Below are 24,877 nucleotides of genomic sequence, written 5' to 3'. Positions count from 1 at the left end.
GTATCTTAAAACTGGGAAGTTTTGATTATGTTTATAAATAGAAAAACAGATTAAATTTTATTTAGTGGAACTGGTTCCCTGAAATTAATTTTTATTGAAATTATTGGAATTATATGTTCAAGTTTCAAAAACTGGAGAATCTTAAAATCTGATCTTCACACTGTTATAAAACGGTATACGAAGCATATGATAACGGAATTTAAGAGAAAAGAGAGTAAGAAACCATCCTCATGTCCCTTGTTTTTAGTCTTGACATCATGAGTTTGTGTTGGTGGAAGTTTGAGAATTGTAGATTTTAAAATATGTATGTATGTTTTTTTTTCTGAGTTAAGAAAGAGAGGAAGTTTATTCAATTAGATTTCAGATGGACCCCAAATAGGAAAATAATGTGGCACAATAGAAAATGCTAAGGAAACTTCCCTATAATATTTAATTGAGACACTCTTTCTAAACATGGCACGCAAAATCTAGTTGGTATAAAAGAAAATATTTACAAGATTTAATCCGTGGAATTTTATAACAGTAGTATCCTAAGAAAAATGATTTGATGGTAGACAGCACATTTCTCAAAGAGAGCTAAATTTTAATGCAAACATTGGCCCTTTCTGTGGCCAGGAGGAAAGCCAACGACCCATGAGAAAACAAATAGGAATGGAATATGGAGAGCAGGGTACACAACAGGAAAGACAACTGATAGATTAGTAAGTGCACCTGCACATGCTGCCCTATTCTGCCCTCACTCAGAGCTTCAGGAAATGAAAACAGACCCCTAAGAAATTCTCTTCTCTTTTCTACTGCAGAGACACATTAACAAATTTTACAGTGTTCAGGGTGAAATAGAGAGAGTTGAGAGGAGCATGTCCACCATGATACTTGGTGCAAAATTAATACCCAAACCTCCTAACTCCTCAGTTCTCTGGAAGGATTTTGTCATATATTACACCTATACCAGGATGAGCATTGCTGCCTTGCTTTTAAAAAGGAGAAATTTAAATAAGTATTGTTTAGTCCAGAAAATGGAAACTATAACTAATGAATAGAATAAGGAAGGGCCATATTTATTGATGAGAATAGTGTGATGATATATAACTAGGTGTAAGCAGCAGAATGTAATGCATTATATATAAGCACACTTGTGCATACTGTGTGTAGTGATATATTATCTACCATATGTTATAAAATCACATATGAACAATAATTAAAAGTTATACATTGTGTATGTAGATATGTGCGTAATAGAGACATGCAGCCTTGTATCTGTATATAGAGAAATATCTCCAGAATATTTAGGTTAGCAAGAATAGTGCCTACTACTGGAGAAGAAAGGCTTTTACTTTGCGCTGTGCAACTGCTTCGTTCGAAATTTCACCAGGAAACAAAATGGATGCACACGGCCATGTATCAGTTTGAGGTTCTAGTGTCATGCCTTTCCACACTTGCCTAGCTCTATTACTGGATAACAGCTTTTTTTTTTTTTAACTCTTTCTATTTGAATTTCTTTAGCAAGCTAATAAAGAATAATAATATAATAATTTGAAAACTGATAGTCTTGAACCACTCTCTCTCTTGATTTATATCTCCCTTAGATGTGTAAGAGAGATATAGACCCCTACTACAGTTTCTTCATCTTAAAATAAGAATAAATGTAGTATTTAACTGAAATGCTGTAGTTATAGGTTTGTAATGGGGATTAAATGACGTGATACCGGTCGAGTTCCTAGACCAGTGCTTTATATGTGGTTAATCTATTAATGTGTTAACTTTGACTCTTGTATTATTAATACTGACAACTTCTTTATACTACCTTCCTGTGTCACTGTGTAGTAGTTAGCTGTGATTCTCGTCTTCCTCCTGGTGAGCTGGTAACTCTATAATGTTTTTCCTCCTGTGATTGGCATCCCACCTCTAAAAAGAGGCCACTAGCACTTCCTCACTGGCGCGGGAGTGTTTCTGATGTCCATTTCCCACGGTCTGACTTGCTGGCCCTTTCAGAGAGCTTCCAGATGTTCACTGTGATGTCTCTTGTGTATTTTGGGCTCTGTGATCTCTGCCTTCCTCCCCTTTCCCTCTTCACCTCTCCTGTGTGTGAGGTAGTGGCCAACATCTTCATGTAGCAATATCCATCTTGTATATAAAATAATCACCATGTACAAGTTCTGATATAATACTCTAGATGTAGCTGCATGAATCTACTATTAAATTAAAAATTTAATACATTTTAAAGCTGCAGTATTCAAAAGCAAGGTGTCTCTGTTATAGTTAATTAGAACCAACTACGTATTAGATGTACTTTCTTGTCCTTGAGGCACTTTTTCAAAGTTTCGAAATTTTCCTTGGTTATCTCATCAGTAGAGTCCTGATGACAGTTATGATGGTTCTGCGGATAGGGAAAATAACGTGAAAATACTAATATCTGCCTATCAGAGACGGCTACATAATATCAGAATTGGATTTATCCTCAAAAGTTCAACGAATTTTACCTGTTACTAAGGAGATGAGAAGATCATGGTTGTGGTGAGGATGATGGTGATGATAACTATATTATCTTTTTTGAGCTTTGCAAAATTGATTCTGGGTTCATTCATGTCACCTAAATGTTCCTGTCAGCACACTTGGTCATCTGCCCTGTATATGAGATATAATATACATAATTCAACGCAAACAAGCAATTGATGGTTAACTCGACACTGGTGTGTGCAGACAGCTAAATGAGAATCACTAGTGATCAGAGCTGTCACACAAGGGCCAGGCTGGCCTTGGCTTGCCTGGTGTTGGAGAGTTAAAGCTGCCTCTCTTGACCCTTTGCCTTGTGTTTCCAGCTCCTGCATCGGGGCCCAGGACCCTTACTGTGGCTGGGACGTCGTGATGAACAAGTGCACCAGCCTGGAGGAGAGCCTCAGCATGACGCAGTGGGAACAGAGCCTCTCAGGCTGCCCGGTATGCCCCGCCCTGTCCAGGTTTCGGAAGTACCACCCGCAGGATCCAGGTCCTCCTGACCACCCCACTAGCGCATCCCACCCCTCTTCCCCCAAAGCTTGCAAATCCAGGCTGCCTTTTCGAAACACTTTTAACACTTGGCTTGTCCAGGGGCCACTAGGATGCTGTCACACACTTTGTGTCCGCTTGAACTGTCTTAACAGAAAACCACTGCTGATTTGATCTCAGAACATAATACCTCTGACTGATTCTGGGAAGTTTTTCTCTGCAGAGTTAGCGTGGACTCTTTGGCCCTTTTAGCACTAATGAAATGGGAACTTCCACACCCACACATGTCCCTTGGGTGCTATAACTCCAGAAGCTGATATGAAGAAAGACTTGAAAGGGAAAAGAGAAGGATATTAGTTTAACCTCATGTGGGGCAGATTCTCAGGCCCTGCTGGGGGTCACAGGCCGGCCTGGGAGAAACAGCCTGATGTGCGTTTCCACGGTGAACCGGAATAGTGAGGAGAAACTCACCTGAACTTAGAGCCAGACCTTGAATCCAAGCAAAGCAAATCTAGTTTCCTTTGTTTGTCCATTTACATCGGTCCTCATTTGTAGGAACCAGGTTTTGTTTGCCGTTAAAACTCCTCATCCCATGATTTCCAGTTCTCCCGTCTGTCCTTGCAGCATAAACAACAAATAACAGCTATTAACTTGCTTGTATCTGCGAAGTTTCAAAGTCACTTCACCAGCACCTAGCTGCGATCTCCACTAGTCATTCTGGGCATAGCTGTGCAGGATGGGTGGGGAGAGAAGGCGCACATCCTCAGATGAAGCCCTTACTGTTTCCCCGGTACATTAGAATTGCCCAAGACCTCTGAGCTGTGTTTCCACTTGAAGAATCTGCCCTTGCCTTGATCTAAGCCATGTGGTCGCGAAGCTTATCCTTGAACTGGAGGTTGGGAAAGCAGGCAGACTGAAGAGAGGAAGGCAGGAGCTGGGAAGAGCAGGGTCCTTTCACAGAGGCAGGCATGGGCTGGAGAGGTCTTCCTTCCTGCAAAGGGGGCTTGTGTGTGTTTGTGTAGGCGCCCACACTTGCAGGCTCTGAAGGCTTTCAAATGCAGTGACTGAGAACTTTTGACTATGTAACTCCAGGTCTTTGCTTCCGGAAGGAAACTTTTCTGCCATGTCTCTTGGCAGCAGCTAAAAAACTGGTGTGTGTGCTAATTCACTTCCTGTGTGGGGACACTTTCCGAGCACACAGGTTATCCCTCTGCAGAAAGTCAAACGCAATGTTCTAAATGTGGCTCCAAAATAATAATATATTTCAAGTTCTAAATGTGGCTCCAAATATAGACAGGGCCTTTAGAAGAATGAGCGTATCTTCCTGCGCATGCACTTGCACTTTTAGTGGTAAAAAGTCAGTTCTTAAGGCATAGGATCATTGATCCCAGGCACCGGGGTTGTTTGAGTGAATATCTGAAATATGCTAATGACCTAAAGGGAAATTTACACTCACCCACTTGGCAAAAGACAGAGCCCTGTCTTGTACATTACATCTTGTATATTTCTATAGTAAGAAAGAAAAATGAGGAGTCCAGTGTTTGGAAGGGGCCAGAGAAAAGAGGGCAGCTTCTATTAAAGTCAGAAGCAGTGTAGATTTGCCTTGGTGCTTAAAAATAGAGCTGAGAGGTGGGTTCTGGCTGTGTGTCTGGCACTCATCACAAAGTCTATTTCGCTTGATAGAAGATGATTTCATTACACACAGCCCTTTTCCTGTCTTCTCACCCAGTAGATCTGGCCACATATCAAAATATGTATCCATAAGATCAGACTATATGAAGAAGTCAACAGTAAATAATAAACTACACCGTTTGGAGCCCAACAGAGAAAAGCACCACATACTTTTCTGATTTATATGGACTCTTATCTAGAAAATAGGAAATGATATATTATTATTATCATTATTAAAATTACTATTATATTTAATAATACTAAAATTAGTATTATAAAAATTACTACCATAAAATGGGAAATAAAATATTAGTGTTATGGCTATTACTAATAATAACACTAGTGGTAGTAACAGTAGTAAATAAATAATGAAATTACTACTACTTTAATTACATAGCTTTTTGTAAAAATCTCTTAGATGAGCAAGCTGAAAATTTTTGGCACTATTGTAGAAGAGTCTTAACATAGATATTTTAATAATCATTTAAAAATGTAATGTACTTCCATGTTAATCTTCAAGTTTGGAGGAAACACATTCTGTCCATACCTGTGCTTTAGATTTTTTTCTTCCCTGAGAGTTCAAGTTGGAGAAGAGACCCACTCCCTGCTGCGATGCAAGAAACCTTCCTGGAGATTTAAAGATCATTTTCCAGTAGGCAACCCCTATTTTTAAATATTATTTATATCATCTTTTATGTGAGGAGAACCCTGTTTAAAATATTCATAAGTTCCTGTAGTCTGGAGGCCAGGACAATAGTTCACTGACTATTGAAGAACATTTTATTTGCTTATGAAATAGTAATTGAAAACATTACTCTCAGTTTAAAGGATTTGAAATGCATGAGCAAGGTCTAAATTGGTATATGTAGACCAGTGAGAGTAATAGTTGTGCCCTGTATAACTTGTAATGTGAACACTATTTAACAAGTGTGGTGTAGTCTTAGGAATCTATTTGGGCTTTATTTATGCATGAATGCCATCCAGACCCTTTAGAGGTACAGGATTACTGGTATACCATAGCATCTGATGAGTCCCTGATCCAAAATACATCCTGAGCAAAATGCATAGACCAAATAAATACCTAAAGTCTCCTATTAGCAGGACTCATCTCAGACCTCTGTATAATGAGCATTTTTAGGTGAGGGGAGAATTTGTCAGTATCAAACTCAAAGCCCTCATTTGCATGGCAACACCATAGACTGGAATCAAAAGGGTTTCCTGGAAGCTCTAGAGCTTCACTGGGAAAGAAGCCAGGATTTAAATCCAGTATATCTGACTTCCTGTCATCCGCAGGATGTTACTCCCCATTCCCAGTAATCCCCAAAGCAGTGGCTGATAAGTGGATGATTGACCCAGTTTGTCAACCTGTTATGCTCAGAGAGCGGAAAAGACAACATTTCTGCACTTTGTGATGAAATCCACTATATAGAAAGTAAAGGGAACTAAGAGGAAATTTTGGCTCAGCCTCTGTGCTCCAGTGTCACATTAGGCAACTTTCCAGGAATCAGCTCATTGGATGTTCATGGTGAGCCTCAGGCCTGAGCTCATTGGATGTTCAGGGTGAGCCTCAGGCCTGAGCTCATTGGATGTTCATGGCGAGCTTCAGGGATGGTCATTATTGCTTCCATTTTGGTGATGAAAGAACTGGGGCTCAGAAGCATTAAATAAGCTTGCCCCCACTTACCAGTCCTATCAGAGGCCAGGAGCACTGCAGCTGAGTTCCTACAGCTGCTGTCTTTCTTTGTAGCTCATTTGTAGAGCTAGGCTTTGGGATGAGATTAAATGAATATAGCAAGAAAAAAAAGGCTTTTGAGGAACACATCGTTTTGTTCTGTAGCAATCTCTGGCAGAAGGTATAAGAAACTTGGAAAGTAGTTATCTGTTAATGCTGAAAGAAAAAAAGTCCAAATAGAAAATGCATTTATTCATAAGAGAATAATGGTAGGAACACAGTAAGAAAATACAGATGTGTTCTAGGGGCCTTTGTACTTGCCAGTGCGTCTACAGCTTTGGTCAGCTGACAGTTAGTTACCTGAACAGAAATGAATCAAACATAGGGTTATGAGTTACGCTTGTTAACAAAAGTTGGATCTCCCTTAGGTAGCACTGAGCAATTCATTATTTCTTAGGTGGAGGAAAATTAGCTATTTCACAATTAGGCATAGATTGTATGCTTGTTCTTTGAGACATTCAGATAGAAGGACCTAAAGAATCGCATTACTGAATGACCTAGCTGAGATCACAAGTTCTGGGCTCCACTTGTTTGAGCTGATGCTTGGGTCTTGTATATCCAAGAGACTTAGCGAGAACTGCATATCCCATCTGGACTCAGGTCTCACATCTGCGAAATGACGTATAGTTGCTTGGACATGATAAAGCCTCAAGCAGGTTAAATACATAAACAGCGGTGCTTGGCATATCCTACAATGGCATGGGTGGCACTGATAAAATCTTTTACTGTGTATGAATATTTAATGTGGAAAACACATACCCCACATAGATGGTCACTTGGCAGAAACCTGGAAGAAAGTACAAATATAGGAAAGTTATTCTAAATGGCTTTATTTCCTCTGCCTTTTCCCTTGGTGCTGGGGATTGAACTCAAGGCCTCACGCACACTGTGCAAGTTCTCTGCCACTGCCCTACAACCCCAGCCCATATAGCTTCATTTCTGATGTCTGCTTAAGGAAAGTTAAGAACCTGTGAAAATACTTGTTCATATGAAAAAGTAAAGCCACAGAACTTACTCCATAATTCACAGTCCTATTTTCTAGGCAGAGTCTCCAACTAATCTATTCAGGGTCAAAACAAGCACATAGCTAAATGAAGTGCAGAGCCCTTTCCCAAGATTTCAAGCTCCTCTGAGGACTGAGTGTTCATTTCGCCCCTAAAGGGAACAGAACCAGCTGCCATGCTGGGGTGAAGACACCACCCTGCAAAGTCTGCAGCTCCCCCACCCCTGGCCAGGACTGAAGCCACATTCTTGTTTGCAGAGTGACAGTCACTCCATGCTCCCATTGGTCACATGCCAGTGCAGCTCTTTCCCTTTAGTACTGTGTGACTATTATCAGTCTATTTCATCTTCTTCACTCTTCCTCATCACTATCACTTACTCCAAGTTCTTCCTTCCTCTCTTCGTGTGTGTCGTTCTTACTGGCTCATCATTTTACCATGCATATAACTGACAAGGGAACATTGACAACATCTCTTTATCTAAAACCCCTTTATCTCAGACCACACCAAAGGAAAAACTAAGACTTTCAATGCAGGGGTTCCCAACAGGAGGGTGATGGGAGGTGATTGCCCCCAGGGACATCTAGCAGTGCCTGGAGATGTTTTGGGTTGTCTAGACTTGGAATTGTGTGCTACTGGCATTTACTAAGAAGTGACACGGATGTCACTAAACATCCTGTAATGTGCAGGGTCGTTCCCATAGAAAAGAATTTTCCCTGCCAGATCAATAGCGCCAAGATTAAAAAACCTGAACAGTAAAGAAAAATAGGCAGATTGGCCTTTGAAGTTACATCTTTCCCAATGCTAGCTGTATAACCTTTGGAAAGTAATAAAGTTGCTTTGGATCTTAGTTTGCTTTTCAGTTAACATAGTAGTAGTGGTACCTATAAGAACTGAATTCCAGGGCTGGGGATTTAGCTCAGTGGCAAAGCGCCCGCCTGACAAGCACAAGGCCATGAGTTCGGTTCCCGGTACCAGAGGAAAAAAAAAAGAAAACCAAAACCAAAAAAAAGAACTGATTTCCAAGGGCACGGGACCTTAGCAGGGACTGTTGTCATCCTGAGATGCATCTGAAGATGATGTTATCAGGGCTGATTCTGCTGTCCCATTGAGAAGGGCACTGGGTGAGCAAGTCCCTGATTCCCTGGGCTCACAAGATGGCAACAACTGTGTCAAACATTATGTCTTCACATACCCGAATCCGAACCCAAAGAATAACCTGGGAAAGTTTTCCCTTGTTTGAGGAAAGAAATACCTGGAATCCTCTTTCAGTACCACATTGAATTTCGTTGGCCAGATTTGGGTCACATGTCCATTCCTAGACCTAGCCCTGGCCCAAAGAGGAGGTTGCTGTGACCAGCTAAGACTATTTGGAAGTCATCCCCTGGTCTTGGGTAACTCACTGTGGTCACAGTTGCACGCCAGCCCCACAGACAGTCAGCAGACAGTTGTAGAAGAGGTTCCATGGGATTGGTCCAACACCTAGAGGAGCTCCAGCTGCTCAGCGGGCTCCAGGAATCAAATCTTGTCAGTTGATGTGATATTAGAGCCAGGCCTAGTTTAAATAACTACTGACCAATGTTCCATTTTTTAAGCATACATTTAAACATGCACCATAATTGTACTTCTATAATTTTTGTCTGTGGATTTCTAACATTTGGGGATGATTCTGCCAAAACATGACTGCAAAGTTCTTAGGAACCTTTCCTCCTTGTCCTCTTCGACTTCTTCCTCTACCGCTGACCTCTGCTATTTTACTATTAAGTACTTCTTCACAGGTCCCTTACTGACTGTAATTTTTAAAATATTCTAAGGGGGTTCTGGTTGCCTTGTGAGCACTCTTTTCATTTTCAGTCCATTTTATTTGCAGCTTTCCCCTTTCTGACACCTCTCCTTCTACTACTTTCTAGACCAGGAATCTCACTGTGGATGGGCGCTTTGGCCCGTGGTCTCCGTGGACGCTCTGCACACACACAGACGGCAGTGCCGTGGGATCCTGCCTCTGTCGGTCCCGCTCCTGTGACAGCCCAGCCCCACAATGTGGCGGCTGGCAGTGTGAGGGCCCCAGCATGGAGATTGCCAACTGCTCCAGGTGGGTCCCCAGAATACTCCAGTGCGTGGTCACGGGCCAGGCACAGAGTGCCCAAGGGGTTGAGAAATCATTCCTAATGCCCGCCTTCCCTGTTGTAATCAGAGGTGGCAAAATAGACAAGGACACTCACCCCTGAAATATTACAGGGTCTATGGAAGGAACTGGTGAGCTACAAATGAGATACTAACTCTGAACCTGCTCATCTGTTCCTCATTAGATTAAGAAAAATATTACTAATTTATGCAAAATGATTGGCTCGTTGGAGGGAAACATCCATGTGACTTAGGAATCTCTTTCTGTAATACATATGAAGTCACTGCTGGCAGAACATCGCACCTTAGTTGGAAGATGGAAGGGGCGGAGTCTTTCTGGGAGAGCTCTGCTGTGACCTGTGGTGTATCAGAGTCAGAGACCCTGCTCAGCCAGAATGAGTGTGATCAGCAGACACTGCAAACCACATGCCCCACTGAGGGGGTTTCCTGCAGCTTCTGCCTGTTGCACTTTTGTTTGATGTTTAGTATTTTTTTTAACAACTGTGCTGGATTTAGCTCTCCATCCTCCGCCTAGATCACAAGCATCATGGCCATCAGACTGCAGGCTCCCTCCTCTCGCATTTAGTAATTTAGGGTATTTTTAAAATCATTGCTTCCCTTTCCTGAGCCTGTCTAACTAAAGTGCACAAGCCACCAGGACAGCTGTCTGTGAACTCACTGAGAGGCAAAAACACACTCCTGCTCCTGCTCCGAGAGCCCCAGACAGGAGAGTCCTCATGCCCACACTGTTCACGGTGCGGACTGGGAGCCCCACCGAGCTGGAAGGAGCCAATTAGGGCTGCAGAGATGGAGCTGCTGTGTCTGACAGAAGACACAAGCCAGAGGAGTTGCACAGAGTCTGCTTTCTGTGCAACATGGGCTTCAGCTGGTGCTGGACAGACTCATTGTTTGAAGAACACAGTAAATAGCTATATTGGTGTATTATTTAAGTGCAAAAGGACACATCAAGTACATTACTGTGACTTGTTTATTGTCAAGTTTTCAGTTCTTGTTCTAGTTAGGAGGTCATTCTGTACACAGCCTTGCAATACAACCAACAATTAAAGATCTATTAACTGAACTGGTTTTAGCAATGCTTTAAATGCATAGATGAATTGCTTCCTACTGATTTAATTCTCAGAATGCATCTCATGGAAGATGATTACTTGATGCTACTTTTTTCTTTGCCAGCTATCTCGTCTACCTCTATGAAGCACTTAAAAGTATAGTGTACACCCAGGTCCATAGAGTAAGAACATATATATAAAATTGCACTCAATTATTCCCTCACTTACTGTATACCACTTATATACCTTTATGTACTGATAGTCCCGCTTAAAACATACTATGTGCATTGTAAGTGGACGCTGTCAAAATTTTATCATTTTAAAAGCTTTCAGAAATTCAGAATTTCCAAGCAATTTTGAAAGCAATGTTTTTCTGTATTATTTAATAATTTTACTCCTTGATTAATTCCTTTTATTACTTGGATAACCTACAAGAGTGTAGCTAGAAGGATATGAGAAACTAACATTACTTTTATGAGAAACATGAAGGGATCTCTTACTTAGATGAAATTGTCATAAAGCAACTTTATTATAACATGCATAAAGCTATCATTATATAGGTTATTTATGGCACTATTTTGGTAAATAAAATGGTGAAATATTAAGCATACTAAAAATTTTCTTGAAAGTATTTTCATTTCAAATTATTTTCAAATTATCTACTAAACTTACTTATAGCCATATCTTCAATGACATTGTTGTGGATTTTTCATGTCTTTAAAAGAATATATAGATAAACATGAGACTTAACATGCACTGATTTTTTTCAAGATGCATATCCTATGGTTGGAAATACCACATACCCATGGGAATGCATATGTGACAGCACACGTAGAAAAACATTCCGTATGTGGTAGGCCATCTCTGAGGGAATTTAGAGTCTGCCCTGAGTAGAATATTCTAATACTTAAAATTCTAAAATATCAACTATTTATTTTTAATAGCCAGAAAAACTGCTAAGGAAGATATTTAAATTATAAACAGTCTGAATATAGGTATTTTAAGGAAAATATACAATACTTTTCCTCTAGCTGTCAATAGTGGTTTCTTTTATAAATAAAAACTATAAAATTTGTCCATTTTCTTTTTATTTTTCAGTCATATACCTACATTATTATATTTCTGTAATAACATCCATACATATAGATTTATGGAATTTATACTCCTTATTTGAGGTCTTAGTAATCTTGGACAGTTCTCAAGAAAATAGCCAAGAATCTGAACTTAAATAATCTGTTCATTTAAACAAAGTTTGCTTTTGAGCTGGAAGACGGCACTCCTTATCAAAATGAATGTCATCAGGAGACTTGCTGTTGTTAATGGATTTGAAAGAATGTTGTGTATAGTTTTAGATGCTTATTTTGTCCAGAGGTGTACTTTGCATAGATTATAATGGATATAACACAAGTCAAATAAGCCCACAAACTCTAGAGGCTTAGGGATTCATTTCTAAATGCTTTCTTACAAAATAATATTATTCTATAGTGGCTTGCCATTTTCATAACAAAAGTGTTTCAAGAGTATCAGATATAGCACATTTTAAATACACTTCAATATATAGCACATTTGCAATACACTTCAAATTGGATTCTCAAGTTTCCTGTCCTGACTTCAAAATCAAATACTGGGGGAGAAGGGGTGGGTGCAGGGACTCTCGTTAACTGAAAGGAAGTCAACAGTGGCTCAGTCTGTCTGGTCCCAAAGCTGGTGTTTCAGTCAGATGTTCCACCATGGTCTTGTACATTTATTTGCACTGGGTCCAGACAGGGCTTGTACCCTAAATCAGTGTCACAGAGAGACCATTTTGCTCCTCTCCCCCAGGAATGGAGGCTGGACCCCCTGGACCTCCTGGTCGCCCTGCAGCACCACCTGTGGCATTGGCTTCCAGGTGCGGCAGCGGTCCTGCAGCAACCCCACGCCAAGGCATGGCGGCCGGGTGTGCGTGGGACAGAACCGCGAGGAAAGGTATGTGCCTGGTACACCCCGCATTGCCATCCTCATGCCTCTTCCATTCGAGTGTGGTCAGTTGTGGTTTTGTATCTAGGTTAACTTGTGCGTGGCATCTCTTAACTCAGTGGAATCGTCCTCTTCTTTTTAACAGCACCACTCTTGCATGAGTCCTCCGATGATTGTCTCAGCTGGGCAATTCCAAGGCACACAGAACCAGGGACTGCAGGCTGCTCTGTACTAGCTCTTAGAGACAGCGAGTCTACTAGAGAAGGATTATCCCTGAGATTTCAGCTACACTATCACCACAGCCTACAGTTCCCAGGGAGGCGGAAAGTTCAAATCCCACTACTGCTGGGCAGGTAGGGTAAGGATTCCATCAGTGCTAAATGCAGGGTTAGAGTGCAGGTGAGACTCTACTCAACACCTGGTAATGCTTATGCCCACACTGAGCTCTATTATTGGACTCCCACCCCGAAGCTGCTGTGTAACCCACAGGGAGAGCCTTCCCGTGTGAATTTTACCCTCTCCGCATATCACAGCCACATTTCAACTCAGTCTTAGATCTAACAATCTATTTCTTTGTATAAAATGCTGATTTTAGCCTCAGATCTACATGTGTGATCACTGAGTTTCTTGGCTGTTTAGTTTGGCACTATGGGAAGAGAAAACAAGGAGGTAAATTTCCACAAAGGTTTTAGAATTGGAGGTCTGCCTTACTGACATCGACTTATTGAATGGCTCTCTACGCCTTTTAATGAAAAGTTAGTAGACTTTTATTTGGTGATGAGTTCAGCAGAGTGTTTTATAAAAGTGCTGTATACAGTTCTTTGTGATGCAGGTAGCACCCACACTGTACCAACAAAATCAACAAGTTTACTGTCCAGATAGATTAGGCAGAGCACTTCCTTTCTTTCTTCACTGTGTTCCTCATTTACCAATTAAGATTTTATTCCTTTTGATGAATAGGGAAAGGAAGATGGTTCTTCCGTGCAGAGTTTGTCGTGTTGAAGCAGTCCCCTGAGACGGTCTTATTCGGGCTGTCATTTTCCATCTAACACCATCTGATAAGTGGGAAAGCCAATTATAGAAGAATTGTCTCCTTGCCATTTCCAAGCCATGTAAGATTTAAAATTGGTCAGAAGTTTTTAAATTCTGGGAGCTGTCACATCATGCAGCCTGCTTGGGCAGAGTCACTCAGGCGCTGCCACAAGCCTGACAGGTGCCACCCTGTCTCCCAGCCTGAGAACACGAAGGGGGAGGTGCTCAGCCCTAGCTAATGTACACCCGTGTTCTGTGTCTATGCAGGCTTGTTCAGAAAGCTGTATTTTCAGAAAGAGATTGGGAGAAATGGCTAGTACGTTTGGAGACTTTTTATACCTACCGTGTTCCTTATTTACAGAAGCAAGTTTATTAGAGTTCTGTATTTGTTTAATGAAGGAAATTTTGAGTTTGAGTAATAAAAAAGATGAATGGTAGGAATGAAGACCATATAAAATTTTATATGGATTCCTCTACTGAATTACTTTTTTAAAGGTTTACCAGCAGGTTCATGAAAACCTTGGTCTTAACAGAACTTGGTTTTCAAAAGCAAAACATTTTGCATTCCTTCCTATGCTGCATGGGAGGCCTCTCCACCCAAATTCTACAAAAGAAACACCATCCTGATTCTGACGATGGACATATTTGAGAATTAAATTAGAAGAAACCGTAATAGGAAATGGTTAAGCACATCACACTTATTTAAATGTCATCAAACCTACAGAAGCTCTGTGTGATCACAAGGGAATGAACTGATTCTCAAAGACAATCCCTAAGTTCATGCTAGAATTATACTTAATGACTTCATCTGGGAGAAAGTCTCCAGTCATGGGCTAGTTCAGTGGGAACTTATTTGTAACAAAAATCTCAAAATTTTCACATTACACTTTTTTCCCCAAAATGGTAGGTAGAAAATACCTCATTTAATTTACACGTGTGTTGTCCAGTCCATGAACACTGCTTCTCTTTTGTAAAATTTCCTTGGAAACGATTTTCTTCTGTAGTAAGCACTGAGTAGAAATACTCATTCCTATTTAGGCTCTGAGCAAGATGGAAGAACTGGACCATGGTGTAGATATTCTCCAAGTGCAAATCTGATGATCTATGTTGGTGCTTCCCTGCTATGTAACAATAGTTCCACAAACTGGAGCAACATGTATTCACTATCTTATAGTCTCCAAGGGCACCTGTCCTGGGTGGCCGCTGCAGCCTATGCTACGGACTCAGCGGGTAACAGTCAAGGCCTTAGTCAGGTCTTGGTCCCATCTGGGACTAGATCACGTGGTTGTTGTCAGTATTTGGGATGACCATGTTGAGGAATTCAAACCTCCTACTTTTTAGTCAGGCGTTGCACAGTTTCTTGAACAGTGCTCTGCGTTCTGTTAGAAGTCACTCATAAGCCCTGGCCGCACTCGGTAGCAGGAATTTACACAGGATGTGGATACCGGGTCACACTACAGTCTGTCTGCCACTGATCATCCCTGTTTCCCAGTCTCTCATGTCTCCCACGTGCAAAATCCCTTTTCACCTCTTGCCATAGTCCAGAGTTCTGCCATTTAAATCACTCTCAGGTGTGCGTGAGGCTCCCTGGGTGAAGCGCATCTTGCTTGTCGCTCTCTAAAACAAGAGGCAGGTTACTGACCCCTAGCACTCAGTGTACAGTGTCGAGGCAGACGGGTGGTGGTGATGGACATTCCTATGCAAAAACAAGGAAAGTGGAAGTTATAGAAGAATCACTGCTTCTTAGAAATTGTGAAATCTCGCCAGGTGAGTGTTGGAGTTGCTTGATTAAGGTCAGGCCACAATGCCCTGTGGTCCTGGGATCTTCTTCTGGGCGCTGAACTCTGCTCCCTGAATCAGCCTCACTTTGTCATGAAGCAGCAGGTGCCCAAGTGCTCACAGCTAGATGATCTATCTGCCTGTGCAGCTTCTTCTTGTATTAGAGCTTTTGCTTTCCAGAAGCCTTTCACTTATGCTTTCTCTGTCCCTTTTGGTCTAAGCTTGTAGTACTATTACTGAAATATACTACGGGTCTTCTCAGATTTCTCTGGGGTTCATGGGTATCTTTAGTTGCACCTCTATGGCTGCCTGGATGTCTTGAATTTGTTCATATCATGAACCTCTCCTGGTCATTCTGACTTCGGGGAAGAGGCAGAAATGACACGGTGCCTGACCAGTGAATAAGGAGGATGAGGGCGCACGGTAATGTTTTACTTTGACAGAAATTGCAGTAAATAATTTGAATTGATTCAACCCATCAAAGCAAGCAGAAGAACAACATGAATGGTTTCCAGAACTGCTTTCAGAAGGTGACAAAAATGATGGGATAAGTGTGCTCCAAGCACGGGAGAGTATTTTGAAGAGGATTAATGGCAACCTTTTTAACTGTAAGATTTCTTTTTAAATTTGAATATTCAACATATATTTTGATCACCTTTTGTATATATTATATGTGTGTAAGGTATGAATATACACATATATAATATACACATATATTATATGTGTATAAGGTATTAAATACCTTAGTGTATTCCACTAAGAAAAGCCACACTCACAGATGTCTAGGCAGCTCTTTTCTGCCTCAGGGTCCTGCAGAGGTGGCTGAGACACAACCCCTCCAACCTTTGGGGGGCCCTCTGCTGTGGTGGAGAGCATGTGGGAGACATTCTTGCTCTGGCCTCTTTTTTATTTTAAAGAGAATTTTAAAAATAACAAAGTAACAACAACATAGACCAAAACAAAACAACATAAAAACAATAAAAATGATACAGGGTTTCAAAACAAAATGATAGGAATTAACAGTGGTTTTTATAGTACATATTGTTATCTTCAACGATGTTGCTCAGATTACCAGATGTAAGAATCCAACATTTAAAGAGAATAAAAAATAATAATAAAAACTCTTTGGAGGAATCTTGAATGACTACAGATTTCTCTTTGATGTTTGTCTTCCTGAAGTTTAAAGGAGATATTATTTAACCATACCCTCAGCTTTTCTTCTATGCCAACTTTTCCTCACAGTGCCTGGGAGGTGTTTCTGAATTTTAGTGTCTTTTGCTATCAGAAGAAGTCAATTTCCAAAATGATCCAGCCCCTGTTCCTTTTGTTTAAAAGTTAATCTTCCACTTTGCTGTTTATTCCCGCCCCTTCTGTAAGCAGCAAGAAGAAATCAGGCAATACCTTCAACACTTTTCTTGGAAACTTCCTTTGCTGTGTAATTCACATCACACTTATGTGTTCCACTTCTTGTATTGCAGGAGGCATAATGCTTTCAAGATTCATCAGTGCTGTAGCTTGTATCAGACTTTCTTTCCTTTCTTACATCTTAATAATACTTCACTGTAGGGGTGCAGCTGCACTTTGCTTATTTGTTTACCCATCTAGACTCTTGGGTTATTTCTACCTTGCGTCTCTTGTGAATGTGCAGAAGTGTGTGAGAGTTCCAGATGTCCACCTTCTCTGTGTTATTATGTTCTTGTTTTTGTTTGCAGCCATTGTAGAAGGTGTGAAGTGGTTCTCGCTGTTTGTGAGGGAATCTCCTTTATAGCTCAGTATTGGTGAGCATGTTCATCTGGATGAATTGTCAGTTTTATTTGAAAAAAAAAAGTCCTTTATCCATTTGCTAATCCTGTTGGATTTTGCAGTTCTTTATCCTATTTACTTCTAAACTTTCACTAGCTGTGCCCTCAAATACCAAAATAAATCCAACTAATTCTGTACAAACTGGTTTAAGTTTTCTGTGCTATGCTGCTCAAAATTTTTGCTACTCCTCATTCCCTGGTCACCAAAGCACTCTCACACTTTTAGGTATTTCTTGAATTGGCACCATACTTCAAATCTGTTTGAGTTCTTGTCCTGTGACAGTGTCACCACAAACACAGCTGTTCAAAGCACCATGCGATTATTTGCTTGTGGCTTCTGTGAGCTTCTAGCCTGGACGCAGCTCCAGGCTGGCTCAAGGCTACAGGGAAGGGCAGACATTGGCCGTGGCCTCGTCTGGAATGTGGTGGGGAGAGGATCTGCCTCCTACCTCATGAAGTTGTTGGCAGCATCAGTCCTTACTGGCTGTGAGCCACAGGCCACCTTCAAGTTTTGGAGACCTGAGACTTGCTGACCACACCGTTTGCTTCCTCAAAGCCAGCTAGGGTGAGGGTTTTCCTGAAATACGAGCAGTACAATCTTGTGACACGATCACAGAAATGACTTCCCCTCACCTCTGACTTATTCTGTTGATTTGGAGCCAATGCTAAGTCTCACTTGTACTCAGTGAGATGGAATTCCCCAAGGTGTGGGATTCCATCCAGGAGATGGGGATGCAGGGAACCACATTAGAGCCTGCTCCATGCATTCGTAAACTTAGTGGTCCCAGGAGCCAATAGGGATTTATTACAATTGTATTTGTCTTTTCAGCATGTTTGCTTCATCCTGTGATGAGCAAAAGTGATGCTGTGTGTAAGCTGTTATTCTCCTTTAATGTGTTATCATCAGTATTATGGTGAATTTAATGTATGTGCAGTTTCTTGGTGCCGTAAAAAGCACATATTCTCCAGTATGGCCCAGTAAAGGGATGATTACTTAGAGTGGACCAAGGAGAAAACGGTTCTTGAAAGAGCCCTAATTGGCTGAGTGAAAAACTCGCAAGGAAATAAACAACAGAAGGGAAAACAATTCATAGCATAAAGACATATAAAAAGTGAACTGGGGGTATACCTTAGTGGTAAAGCACTTGCTTAACATCCATGGGACTCTGGGTTCAAACCCTAACACAGCCGAGAGAGACAGAGGCAGAGACACAGAGAGACAGAGGGAGAGAGAGACACACAGAGAGACAGAGAGTGGGAGAGACACAGCAATGTTGAGAATCTAGCCAATAGGGATTTTGAGAGGCCATTCTTTTCAGAGACTAGGTTTATGGAAAAGAGGATCATTTACGGAGAACCAAAGCTGGGTCATTAGTTAGATTTTAAATGCAAAGTAAGAATAAGCAGTCATGGGCAAAATTAAAATCTTAATGAATGAAATGCATCGATGATTTTCAGTGCTTTAAAATACGAGAGACCCGACAGAGCCAGTAATACATTTTCAACCATGAGGTCGTTGGGTGGTGAGAATGATCCGCGTGGTGAGGAGATGGCAGGAGCTGAGCGCTGGCCCATCGTGTCAGCGTTCTACCACCCCGCCCCGACCCCGCTAATGAAAAGCAGACGTGGCAGGTAAACATCCCCCATACTGGCTGTGCTCCAGGGGTGTAATGACAGAGGCTGCTCTCAGGAGTGTGAGTTGGGGCAGTGGGCATGAAGGAGGCATCAGAAAGCAGCTGCTTTCTCACTGCAGGGCCAAGGGGCTGGGACAAGTTTGGCCCTGGAGCAGGGCCTTGCAGGCTGAGTTCCTGAATGAAAATCTGGACACAAAGGGAAGAGGGAGTCCAGCCATTTCTTTTCCCTGTGACCTCCCTTGAGGATCTTGCGGTTCCAGAGGGTGACACTTCTCAAGGTCCTGGGGTGGTTTGTTTTCCACGGCTACTGTAGAGGGAGAAGGCAAGTTATTGACAACTTCAAAATGTAGCCCAAGAGGAGATTTATTAATGCTGGGCAAATGTGCCAGGTTACGTGTCCAGGTCGCATGACAGTGGAATTTTAACTACAACATGCCGAGCAGTCTCAGAAGTGGCTTGTTGTAGACCAAAGACAAAATATTTGTGCACTGCCACTTATTTTGCTCTGGGAATACTGTAGCTCAGTTGTTATGATTTTTAATTAAAAGTCGGGTTTTACAAGCATTTTTTGGTAGGACTTTTCTTAACCCTCCCTAATGTGTGTGTATGAGTGTGTGTGTGTGTGTGTGTGTGTGTGTGTGTGTGTGTGTTGAAAAGTAAGATTAGGGCAATGGAGTCCAAGGAAGTCCACCTTTTCAAATATCTGTGAGTCAAAATATCTTAGCCAACTGTCCCTCAGACAGTGGACTTCTATCTAGAACATATAAAGAATTAAGAAAATCAGCCCCCGCAAAATTCAAAGACTCAATCCAAAAATGGGCATCTGAGATGAATACACACTTCTCAGATGAAGAAATACAAATGGCAAATAAATATATGAAAAAAATGTTCAACATAATTAGTCATTTGAGAAATGCAGATTAAAACAATAGTGAGGTTATATCTCACCCCAGAAAGAATGCCTATCATCAAGAAATCAACCAGTAACAAATGCTGGAGGGGCTGTGGGGAAAATGAACCCTTCTGCACTGTTGGTGAGAGTGTAGACTGGTACAACCTCTGTGGAAATCAACTTGGAAATTCCTCAAAAAACTATGTCTAGTGGTCCCATTCAACCCAGCTATTCCCCTTCTAGGTATTTTTCCAGAAGCATTGAAAACATCATACCACAGCGATATATGTGCACCCATGTTTATAGCAGCGCAATTTGTCATAGCTAAATCATGGAAACAACCCAAATACCCATCAGTTGAGGAATGGATTAAAAAAGATGTGGTATTTTCATTCAGTGGAGTATTTGGTATAAAGAAAGATAAACTCAAGGCTTTTATATGTAAATGGGTGCAACTAGAGATGATATTCATAAGTGAAATAAATCAGACCCACATATGTAAGTATCATATTGTCTCCCTAGTGTAAGAAACTGAAAGAGTAAATAAAATCTGAAAGGTACAGTAGACATTGTGAAGGAGAAAAAAACTGCTCAAAAGGAAAGAATAACTGTGATGAGAGAAAGGAGAAAAGGAAGAAGGGAATCTATATCTATATCTATATCTATATATATACACACACATACACACACACACACACACAAGATAGCTAAGATAATTGCACTACTAATTTTTATTGGTTCCTTGAAAGGAACAGTTAGTGCTTAGTTATTTGATCAGTTTTGCATGCCTATATCTGGTAATCTGAGCAACTACTTTGAAGGTAACAATAAGTAATATAACAGCCATTGTTAATTTCCTATCATCTTATTTTGAAATTCTGTATTGTTTTTAATGGTTTTTAAAAGTTTTATTCTCTATAAAATAAAATAAAAAAGAATAAAGGTTTAGAATGAAAAACAAAAAAAGAAAAAACAAAAAAACCCAAATATCTGGGAATCAGCTCAGAAAAGAGAGACGACCTTCTATTTTTTTTCTTCTACCTACAGTGAGCTCCATGCATATATTTTGAATTAAGTGCACAGTTTTATGATATTCTGAGTTTTCTCAATTTCCTCAAAGCTAATCCCAAAACCAACGACAGCTTCCTTCCGGAATCCCCCAGAACACGTACGTTGGTATTCACCTACGGGAACTCTGCGTGTCCGTGAAGACTTTCTAAGGGCAAAGGTTTTTAGTCTGCTAGACCCCACTGTGCTCTTGCCTCTTCCAACTCCAGGCCAGGCTCTGCTGTCCTAATTAGAAGCCTCCTCCCTCCGCTGGGGCACACAGACCATCCAGGGGATCCCACTGTGCTACTACCTTAAGAGGGAGACCTGACATTCTAGTTTCCCAACACTGACAAGACAAAGAATGGTGACTGTCCATGTGCCTTGGCTACTGTTCCAGGTGGACGTTTAGAAGAGCTCAGCTCTTCTCTGACCTAAGCTGCTTCTGTGGTGGCTCTTTCAGCTGCAGCAGTGCAGCCTCGTCTCCCAGGAGTTAGCACTGCCTCCCACCTGCAGTGGCAGCCTGAGTTCTGTCCACTCTCCCAAGCCCCAAGGAGGTCCCCTGCTTTCTGTCCTCCCGTCGCCAGCACACCTCCCAGGAACGTCTCTCTTTCCTCCTCACTGTCAGTCCAGAGCCCGTGGTTGGTCTGTGCCCCTCAGTTCCTCCTACTCTGACCTCCCCTGTCTTTGGAGGTCCACTCCCGTACTGAATTCAGCTCCCCCTACCCCTGTGGCTCCTGGCTGCCACCACTTAGAGGACACCCCAGCCCAAGGTGGGGCTCCAGTCTCACTGGGACTGTCCTAGGTCATCTCTGGAGCTCTAAGAGACTTCTTGCCTCCGTGCAAATAAAATTCAGGCTCTTCCACTCTATTCATAGGGTGATCATTCCACTTCCAGTCACCTTTTTCTCTTCTTGTCCCCACCACTTTTCTGTCCACTTCCTCCTTTCCTTATCTTCCCAAACACTAACAGGTGCTCTGTCGTCCTCACCCCCCACGGCCGCTTGCCCTTGCTCCTGTCCACTCCTCGAGCTGCACTCCACCCTCAAAGCTTTGCCGTCTCTGTGGTTTCTGGTTTGCTAGAAAAGCAGCTGGACCTCACCAGCATTCTCTGTCAGGGAACTACACCTCCCAGATCCTTTCCTGGGTGGCTTTTTGCCATCAGCCCTCATTTCCTACTCCTGAAACGCACTTCCTGTGGCTAGTAGCAAGCACAGCGTCTATCTCTGTACATCAAGTGATGGAGTCCCTCTGTGTATGAGGACGAGTCTGCTCTGTCCTGCATTACTGGCCACTTCCTGTGTCAGTCTGAGGCCGCAGACCCCTGTGATCAGGAAGCACTCAGTGATTCCCTCTGCACAGTGCCCTGTAGGACAAAGCTGTTGTGAATGACCGTGACATATGGGACTGATTTAGGCCATATGATTTGAGGCTTTGCTTCTTTTTTAAGTCTGGTGACCTGGCAAGTGACAAAGACATAGGAGAAAGCGTTTCATTGTAATATTCTCTAGAAGCTAAATCTGGGACCACTAGGCAGATGACTGAGCTGAAATAGTCCTTGAAGTCACCAACTGCGTTGCCCAGAATCTGGCTGCATTCAGAGTGACGTCCTCCTGCTGTGCTGTGACTGCGGAATGCCAGCCCTTTGCTTTCTTGGTTGTTTGTTTTCCTTAGTCTGCTTCATTGCACCTGTGCTATTAAAGACTGCAGAGAAATGTGTTCATCATAGAGCTAAGGGAGGCTTTGGGTTTTAGGCTATACATTGGCAAAATGGATGTGTGTACGGAAGTATCAAGTGTAACCCTGCAGTCTAGCACTAATGTTTGTAAAATTGTACGGTAATTCCATTTTTTGGAAAAATAACTGGTGGCCTTTTAATGCAGAGTCATTTGGCATCACTCTGAGATCCTAAAAAGAAACTTAGAAGTACCATAATTTAAGCAGTCAGTGGCATGGAAAACTCATGCTTTAACTTTTCTTTAACTTATCCTAAGAAAATTAGGGAGCTTATTTGATTCAAGAATGAGAAATGAACTCCAAATAAAGCTCTGCTGACTTTGTGTTTGTAACACACTTTCTCTCTCGCTGTTTATGTTTAGAAGATAAATGCCCTTCCTGGATATTTTCTGTACCTCTTACCTCTGGGTGTCTATTTGAAGGGTTTTGTTTTGTCTTGTTTCTCCTTTAATTGGCTGCACAGGAAGATCCATCCTGCATTGTGAGTTCAGCATTTTCTTCATTGTCTGCCGTGCATCCCATTGTCTGTGCCCACACAGCATGGCCAGTGCCGCATCTGCCTCCTGTACGGTGCAACCTCTCCAAACACAGAAAGCCCCTCACGCAGAGCATGCCCATGTCGTCCACATCTGGCGCAGGGATGGAGAGCGGACCCACCCGTAGCTCCACGTGACACTGACCGGTTTCCTCTTCCTGTTGGTTTCCCTGTTACAGATACTGCAATGAACATCTGCTCTGCCCACCGCACGTGTTCTGGACAGGCTGGGGGCCTTGGGAGAGGTGCACTGCCCAGTGTGGGGGTGGCATTCAGGCTCGCCGCAGGACCTGTGAGAATGGGGACGACTGTATAGGCTGCAACGTGGTAAGTAGGCTCCTCCTCCTGGCCAGCCCACAATCCAGAGCTGGGTGTCCAGGCTTCACAGACACTGAGTGCTCTCCACACACTAGGTATTCTTAATAAACAAGACACATGCACACACTAGATACTGTAGGCACCCTTGATTCCCTAGACGAACAAGGTGTTCTGCAGCCACTTTATGTTCTGCAAGTCTTAAATGTTCCACATACCCCACATGTGCAGATGCTGGCTGGCTGTAGGTACTAGGTGCTCTCACATTCCAGACCTTCTGCAGCCATTGACTGTCAGCAGTCACTGTGTTCTGAAGATTTTCATTCTCTGTGGACACAACATGTCCAGGTACCAGGGGCTCTGCACACACGAGAAACTGCATATCACACACGTTTCTCTGGTTAGTGACATGTCTGCATGGAACTCTGAAAATTTGAGATACCTGAATTAAGTATTCACGTATGGGATAAACGGCCCCCGGACTTTTCCAGTCCTGAGTTCTGAGCTATGACCACAGCTTCAGCCAGCTGACTCTGATCTCCCTGTTTGGTTTGGGAAAGGGGATCATGCCCTGTGCCTGTCTCTCACCAAAGCACAGAATGAAGGACGAGTCCCACACACGCTGGGGACAAAGAGCTGTAGGGCCATTGTCAGGACAGTTTGGTGCCAATTCAGAGAGAAGACAATTTATGACTTTGCTTTTCCCCCACCTTAGAAGGGCATATTTCTTCTAACACTTGAAACTGTGGAGGAAGCTTTGCCTGTGAAGCTGTTTGCTCTAGCCCCTTTGTTTCTTGTCCTGATTCTTCTGCGAGGATGACTGAGCCCTGGCACCTGCGGGGCACTCAATGCACTCGCCTTCCCTGGTACCAGCTCCACAGTGCAGGCCAGTGACCAGCGAGCACTTGGCAGAGAAGCTCAGCATCTCCCTGTTGGCCTTTGTGGTTGGTCTCTGCAGCACTTCCACCGCTTGGTTTGTGAGGCTGAGCCAGAATGTCTCTGTGCTGCTGTAAAGCCTGCTTCTGTGAGATGCTAAGCCCCACATACCCGACAGCCTTGGGATTTCAAGGAGTGGATGAGGGCTATGAGGTGCTTTGCCATATCTTATGCTAGACCTATAGAGCACGTGTATTGGAACTTGCAAATGTCATTTCCCCCTCTAAGCTGACGAAGGCATCCTAGTGGCTTTAATTGAATATTACTTACCAGAGAGGCAGTTCTTCTCAGATGAGTCTAAACTAGCCCTGGACCATGAAAAATCCAGTGTGCAGGATACATAAAAATTTTATTTTTTTAAATAAATAAAGACATATAGATAGATAGACATTTCAGATACTAAAATTCAAACATTTTTTAAAACGAGAAGGATAAATTATCAACACTTGCAACACTTTCTGGAAAACCCACTGCAGTGGCATGCTTTTATCCTTTGCTGAACTATCTCATCTGTTCCTGCTATGTTATTGTCTGAGTGCTGTGGGATGCATTTCTACATCAAAGTTCACCTCATCTCAGGAGTCTACAAGAGAAGGTGACCCGGGGCTGGGGATTTAGCTCAGCGGCAAAAG

At 42.3% G+C, this 24,877-nt stretch overlaps 1 protein-coding gene across 2 annotated transcripts in view; it reads left to right on the top strand.

Moving 5' to 3' along the window:
• The window catches only part of Sema5a (sema domain, seven thrombospondin repeats (type 1 and type 1-like), transmembrane domain (TM) and short cytoplasmic domain, (semaphorin) 5A), a 348,199-nt gene that overhangs the window by 264,758 nt on the left and 58,564 nt on the right, over window positions 1–24,877 (top strand). For both annotated transcript variants that reach the window (XM_013505908.1, XM_005407077.2), the window contains 4 exons: window positions 2,820–2,937; window positions 9,300–9,481; window positions 12,402–12,545; window positions 23,174–23,321. In XM_013505908.1, the coding sequence (XP_013361362.1) occupies window positions 2,820–2,937; window positions 9,300–9,481; window positions 12,402–12,545; window positions 23,174–23,321 (592 nt within the window). The remainder of the gene's footprint in view (window positions 1–2,819; window positions 2,938–9,299; window positions 9,482–12,401; window positions 12,546–23,173; window positions 23,322–24,877) is intronic.

This window comes from Chinchilla lanigera, unplaced genomic scaffold (assembly GCF_000276665.1).
Source record: "Chinchilla lanigera isolate Chin_1 unplaced genomic scaffold, ChiLan1.0 scaffold00103, whole genome shotgun sequence".
Classification (NCBI taxonomy): domain Eukaryota; kingdom Metazoa; phylum Chordata; class Mammalia; order Rodentia; family Chinchillidae; genus Chinchilla; species Chinchilla lanigera.
Note: the sequence above shows the minus strand (reverse complement) of the source record. Positions and strands in the feature narration are given on the sequence as shown.